Source organism: Equus przewalskii, chromosome 1 (assembly GCF_037783145.1).
Source record: "Equus przewalskii isolate Varuska chromosome 1, EquPr2, whole genome shotgun sequence".
In the NCBI taxonomy this organism is placed as follows: Eukaryota; Metazoa; Chordata; class Mammalia; order Perissodactyla; family Equidae; genus Equus; species Equus przewalskii.
The window spans coordinates 28,276,101-28,282,746 of NC_091831.1; the positions used below are offsets into that span (position 1 = coordinate 28,276,101).

General features: G+C 57.6%; 1 protein-coding gene across 1 annotated transcript; it reads left to right on the forward strand.

The window, feature by feature from the left end:
- Nucleotides 1–155: 155 nt before the first annotated feature.
- On the forward strand, nucleotides 156–2,336 carry NPM3 (nucleophosmin/nucleoplasmin 3). The gene is made up of 6 exons (XM_008520874.2): nucleotides 156–458; nucleotides 758–843; nucleotides 1,084–1,203; nucleotides 1,308–1,401; nucleotides 1,780–1,904; nucleotides 1,998–2,336. Exons 1-5 carry the CDS (start codon nucleotides 341–343, stop codon nucleotides 1,893–1,895), a joined length of 534 nt encoding a protein of 177 aa, XP_008519096.1. The 5' UTR covers nucleotides 156–340; the 3' UTR covers nucleotides 1,896–1,904; nucleotides 1,998–2,336.
- The last annotated feature ends 4,310 nt before the right edge of the window (nucleotides 2,337–6,646 follow it).

A 6,646-nucleotide genomic window follows, 5' to 3' on the forward strand; every position in this document is an offset into this window, starting at 1 on the left:
CCCTGGGTTGTGAATGTGGATACATACACTAGAGGGTAAGAGGAACGAGAGAAAATGGAGGCAGGAGCCGCCCTCATGCCGTGGTCATGGCAATGAGCAAGGACGTTTACATAAATCCCCAAATCCATGCTTCTGTGATGTTACGTCCTCCTTTTGCGGTCTGGACACACAGGTCTGAGCAGAGGCCGCGGGCTCCTGGACGAAGAAGCCCTGGACCGGTCACGTCTCGGTCCCTCTTCCCTTTGTCGCGAACGTCTCCTTTAATAGGCGGGTCGGAACCGGCCGAGAGTCCGTCGCTTCGTACGTGTCGGGGGCGGAGTTCCCGGACGGCCCTTGCAGCATGGCCGCCGGCGCCGCCGCCGCCTTGGCCTTCTTGAGTCAGGAGAGCCGAGCCCGCGCCGGGGCGGGCGGGGGTCTGCGGGCCCCAGCTCCGGTCACGATGGACAGTTTTTTTTTCGGTATTGAAGAAAGGAGGGAATGAGGGTGGTGCGGGGACGGTAAGAGGTAGGGCTAAGGTACAGGAATGCAGATAGGTGCATGACTTAGGTAGGGGCGGAGGGGGCCTCGCACGCGGCAGCTCGCGCGGAAGCGGGTGGCGAGACCCCCGCCCCAGATGTGCAGGGCGGGGCCCAGGGCCGAGAGCCCCAGGTGTTCCTGAGAAGTGGGCGTGTAAATGGCCGGTCAGTCCATGGTTGCACGTGACAGAGGTTTGGTGAAACGTGCTTCCCCCCCCCCCCCTTCCGGTTGTCTCTTCCAGGCTGTGAGCTCTCTGGCCACACCCGCTCTTTCACCTTCAAAGTAGAGGAAGAGGATGATGCGGAGCACGTGCTGGCTTTGACCATGGTGAGGGGTAGGGAAGGGGGCTGGTGGTGAATAACTTGAGCAGGCAACTGGTGGGCGTCTACCCGTCCCCCCACCCCCTTTACTGGGAGTCACCCCCTCTGCCTCCCCCCCACATGGGTGGCTCCCCTGGCTATGTGATTCAGGGACCTCAGAGGCTGGGCAAGTTCTCGGGTAGATGCCTCCATTTGTGGTGTCAACCTTCGCCTGGAGAGACCCCGAGGTCCTGTGTACCCTTCCCAGCTCTGCCTCACCGAGGGAGCCAAAGATGAGTGTAATGTGGTGGAAGTCGTGGCCCAGAACCATGACCATCAGGAGATTGCAGTCCCCGTAGCCAACCTCAAGTTGTCCTGCCAACCCATGGTGAGTTCTCTGGACATACCTGGTGGGGGAGGGTAGGAATTGAGGACTTTACGACTCATCACAAGATGGGGTAGGCCAGGCCTTCATCCTTGTCTTCCTCGCAGCTCAGCTTGGATGACTTCCAGCTCCAACCACCAGTAACCTTCCGCCTGAAGTCAGGTTCTGGCCCTGTGCGGATCACTGGGCGGCACCAGATTGGTGAGAGCCTTCTCCTTTGCCTCCAGTGGACTATCCATCAGGGCTCCCCCTACGGGACCCTCCTACCCCATCCCAACTTTATCTCCCAGTGCAGCTCTCATAGAGGCCCTGCCTGATGTGCCCTCCACTTTCTGTCCTACTCAAGCCTGCCTCCTCCATGGAACCTGTCCCAGCTTCTCCAGCTCCAGTGATGTGGGGTCCTTTGGCTCTTTGTCACCCAGTTTAGTCTCTGAGGTTCTTCCCACCTAGATCATAAGCTCTGAGAAGTCAGGGTCAATACAAGCCTACCACCACAGGGCATGAATAAATGACGTGGTATGAAGGGGGTCTGGCTTTAAGTTTCTTCTCCCCACCCTTTACTGCTTGTGTGCCCACCAGTTACGATAAGCAATGACGTTTCTGAGGAAGAAGAGAGCGAAGAAGAAGGGAGTGAGGAGGAGGAGGTTGAGTTGTGCCCCATCCTGCCTGCCAAGAAGCAAGGGGCCAGGCCCTAGCCCTCCTTGGTGAGTGGGGGAAGGGGTGCCCAGCAGAGTCTGGGAGGGGACAAGAGGAGCAGGTGAGGGCCTAGCTGCTAACTCCTTGTTTGCTCTCCTCAGGTCAGCTAGCTGCTTGCCACATGCGCCATGCACCATGTTCCTGTACAAGTTTCAAGAATTTTAAATGTCTTTTCCATTGAAGAGGAGGAGTGGGAGTGGGGGGTCTCGGGCTGGTGCTAGTGACAGGGGGTCCCATTCTCCATAGGGTCCTGGTGTTCCCTATACCATGCCTGGGCTTTTCTCTAGGAGTGGGAGGACCTGAACTTCTACCCTGACCCTCTCTCCCCATTTGCCTTTGAGGTTGGAGGTCAGCATCTGAAGCTCAGGACTGCACATTTTTAACACTTTTTACATTTTTGGATAAAGGTTGAAATAAACTGATGTGGAGTTTTTTTGCAACTCATTTGTGTGGCTTCTTTCCCAGCTGGGATTCATTTTGCAACTCATTTGAGTGGCATTCCCCAAGGGACCACCAGGTGGCACTGTGGCAGCACCGAGGGTGGCCCTGGGCCTGGGGGAGGGCGAGGAAATGCGGGTCCCGCTATCCCCAGGGCCCCAGGGCTAGGCCGGGCTTGGGCCCCAACTGCCTCCCAACACCCAGCCCATTCCCAGTCCCTACAGGTGGGGGTGGGCCATTCCAGGAGGTTATCAGCGTCCAAACAAGGGGTCTGAGCCTCTGTCAGCACTCAGGCTGATGGGCAGGGGGGCAGATAAGGTGGCTTAAGCAGCCCAAGGAATGTGCATCCCTAGCCCCATGAGGGGGCTCAGGCCCTGAGAGGACCTGTGAGGGGTAGGGCAGAGGCCAGTCTCTGCTCCTCCTTCCAGTCTTGCAGGCTGTCTCTGAGCCAGTCTGGGCCCTTAGAAATTTGATTCCGGGGGCCAGATGGAGGGGGCTGGCCAGATTGGGTGACAGGGAAACCAGAATCCGGGTGGCCTGGCATATGGGGGCAGAGAGGAGCCCCTGGGATTTAGCCTCCCGGGCTAAGGGGTTCCTGCCCCCCACCACACCGCCTGGTCTGAGGGGGTCTCTGGTGCCTGGAGTCAGGTGGTTCTGGGGCTTGGCGGCTGCTGCTGTGCCAGGAAGAGAAAGGGATGTACCTGGTGTGAGCCTGAATGTGTATATGACCAACTCTGGGGTCAGTAGTTCAGCAGCTGTGTTGATGGGGGATGGGGGTGCCCCACAAACAAACAAACAAACAAAAGGTTACCTCCTGAGACGGCCTGGGGCCAGACATACTGAGGATGGACAGAGAACAGTGTCTGGTGGGGCCAGGCCCACTCCCTTCCACACCCGCTGCTGGGCAAATGAATGAATAAGTGGGAGGGGTCCCTAGGTAACCTAAGGGGGCTGGTATCCGGGCAGGTGAGATAAACTTTGGGAAGAGTGTCCTCACAACACGGAAAAGCACTCCTTCAACATCCCTAGAGGAGGTTCCCATCTGCCTATGGTTAGGAGCAAAGAGGTCCGATGTTTAACCTCCCTTTTTCCTCAAGTTGAGGATAAAGGAAGATGATCCCTCTCTGTGTTACAGTGATCAGAGTCACAGGCGTCTTTCTCCTCTCCAGGAGGAATTTCCCGAAGTGCTTCCACGGGGAACCAGGGTGGAGGGGGCAGCCGGGCTTGGAATCATTCAGCTTCCCTGTGGCTAGGGTCGGGAGGGAGGGGGAAGGTGGGGCTGGCGCCCCCTGGTGGGTGAGGTTGAAACCGCCTGCGGCCGTGCTGCTGCCCCTGCCGCTTCCCTCCCTAGGCGCTCTAGGCGTGCGGCGCGGCGCAGGAGCCTACGCGCCCTGAGAGTGGTTTGGCCAGCCGAAGTTTAGGCGGAAAGCGAGGAATAAGTCACTAAGGCTGACGTCATTCGTTCGTTCATTTATTCATTCACTGGAAGCGCTCCTGTTAGAGCCCTTCCCTTCCTCCTCTCGCCTATATTGCCTCCAAAGTCCTCCGCACGTGCTTGGTTGGTGGCGCGGGAGATTGGCTGAGCGCAGCGCAGTCATCTCTCCGGGGAAGCCTCCCCGGCAGACCCGGCTACCGCCTGCGCGTGGCCCCGCCCCAATATTTACCCCCCGCCACGCCGCTGATCGCTCATTGTAAGCCTTAACTGTTTTCTTGGTGGGTCTTCTCGCGGCCCGGGCCGGCGCCGAGCACTCCTGCCCACAGTGGGGGCCCAATCCACATCTGCCCTTTCGTCCAGGAGTTTCCCGGCCCGATGGGGCGCCCCGCGGACAGAGCTGGGAATTGTTTTTTCTCCTTCCCCATCCCCGCCTCTCCTGGATCCCCCTTTTTGCCCCTTCAGCGCACAGTAGGAGTGCTGCCAATTCACTTTGGCCTCAGAGCGCTAAGGGATGAGGGCGTACGCAGGGGTTTGCAGACCGCTGGAGGAGGGGCAGTCGTGTATTTGGGGGCGAAAGGGGGACAACTCCCAGACGGGGGCCCAAGTGCTTAACGCAGTCTCGGCGATTTGCATTTGAACGGTCGGCTGAGAGTCCGCGGCGCTTTGAACGCCGGGCGCAGGAGGCGCGCGTTGGAGCGAGCGGCAGTCCCGGCTGGTGTGGATTTGAGGGGCCCGGGGTGGGCCGGGCGGGGGGTGGCGAGGGATGCGTTTAGAAAGAGGCTGAAGGTGTGTGTTTGGGTTCCCGCGAGGGCGTATTTGCGAAGAGGGGCTGTTTGTGTTGGCGAGAAGTGTGTGTTTGTGTTTGCAGGAGGCGAGGGAGTGTGTGTGTGTGTTTGTGTGTGTGTATTTGTGTTTTCAGAGTGTAGGGGCGGCCGGGAAAGGTGGCCGGGCTGTCACTCAGCGATCAGGTTGACAGCGCTCCCTCATCAGGGCCAGGGAGCTCTGATTGCAGATTCGAGGAAACAAAATAGCAATTGTAATTACGGGGCTTTGATAAGATAAAGGAAGGAGAGAGCTGGCCGGGAGGCGAGCAAGCGAGGGAGGGAGAGTGGCCTGCTGGGGCCCCGATGGAGTATTTGCATCTGTCACTCACGGGGTCGGGGTGCCCGGACAGTACCAGGAGCCCCCTCCAGAGACACGGACTTTTGGGGAGATGAGAAGAGTCCCTCCAAATTGACGAAGGTCCAGTTCAAGATAAGTTCTCCAAATGTAAAGGAATTCTGGTCTTGTAGAGGGTCCTTGGTGGAGGATAATGTGTGGGATTAAAATCCTGACCTCCACACTGTTAGGCCCTAGGGTGCCCATCTCCTCTGGGGGACAGGGGAGAGGTTGGGTTAAGATCATTGAAGTTCTTCCCAGGGATTTCAGACCCTTATGGGGGCTCTAAAACCAGGGTTGGACCAGGTGCTCTGGCCTCCACTCCCACTCCAGGGAAAGGCAGGTGCCCAGAGGAACTCTAGTGTGCACAGACCTGGAGTCACAACCAAAGATGGCCTGGATGCCCTCAGCCCTGCCTGGGTCCTGCTGCCTGCTGTTCTCATCAGACTATTTTGAGAGGGCTGGGTCCTTGGTGGGGAGAAGGCCCTTCCCATCCCCTGTGCTCCATCTCTCCACTCATTCGCTCATTAATGCTGACAAATACACATTTTCTAGTGCCTACTATGTGCAGGGTATGAGGTTAAGATGGTGAGCATCTTCCCTGCTTGAAGAAGAGCATCTGGGGAGGCAGACATTCAGCAAGTGGCCCACAGGCCTCTAAGACAGAGGAGCACAATAAAGGAAAAGGGCTGGGCTCGGCTGTGCTGTGGGCACTGGAGCCTGCTTCACCTGTCTGTCCCATAATGGGCCCACCTTCCAGCAGGGTTGAGGGGAGACAGTGCAAGCCTAGCCTTTAGCAAATCCAAGTTCTCAATAAATGGTGGTGCTTATGGTTATTATCTATTGAGGGAGGTGGTGAGGGTAAGTCTCCCTGGGGAAGCTGCGCGTGGGCTGAGGTCTAAGTGCTGAGCCAGTTTCCCCATTCATTGAATACTAACTGCAGAACCACCCTGCCCAGTTATGTGCCATGAGCAGCAAGTTCCCAGCTCATAAGACATGATCCTCACCTGGAGGTCTGTATGGGCAAGAGCCAGCTGAGTGAACAGACTTGGGGGGGGGGTGGGCACAAATGGGTTCAGGAAGTCTACTTCTCTGAGGAGGGATGAGATCTTGGGACAAGTCCCCTGACTCTGTTTTCCCATCTATATTTTGTTCAGTGTTAGCATTATGGCTGGGAGTGGGGAAGATGGAGCACAGGCAAAGGGGAGGTAGGCAGAACTTGGCTGTGCTGCTGGACAAGGGCCTGACTACTGCCTCTGGCCTAATCGTTTCCTGGGACCACCTCATCCCCCCCAGCCCAACCCCAAGGACATGGGGGGCCAGCAGGGCAGGGGAGGTCATGGGCGAAGGCAGCAGCTGGGTAGGGCATCAGTGGCTCCATCTGCTCCTCAGAAGTATCTATCCCAGGGCACCTCTGCCCATCCAGGCTTCTCCCAAAGATGCACCATGGCTCAGGGTCTCCAGAGTCCCTAGAGGAAAGCAATGAGGGGCTGGGGAAGGCTTAGACAAATCCCTGCCTCCTTTGACACTCCCCCCCTCCCCCTGTTAATGCAAAGCACTAGTCCATGTCTAGTGTACTGTAGGTGTGTAAATACCTGTTAAGTGCACAAACAATGGGACTCAGAGGGAAATGCTGGCTGACCTGTATCTAAGTCTCTTCCCCAGGAAAAACAGCTGAGAGTAGTTATTTTTGCCCCCTCTGCCTGCTGCTTTGGAGGG

Excerpts from the sequence above, each read along its gene's own strand:
- NPM3 (XM_008520874.2), top strand. The coding sequence starts at position 341 with ATGGCCGCCGGCGCCGCCGCCGCCTTGGCCTTCTTGAGTCAGGAGAGC. Across the intron at positions 459-757 it reads GATGGACAGTTTTTTTTTCG|GCTGTGAGCTCTCTGGCCAC; the intron begins GTATTGAAGAAA and ends TGTCTCTTCCAG. Across the intron at positions 844-1,083 it reads ACGTGCTGGCTTTGACCATG|CTCTGCCTCACCGAGGGAGC; the intron begins GTGAGGGGTAGG and ends TACCCTTCCCAG.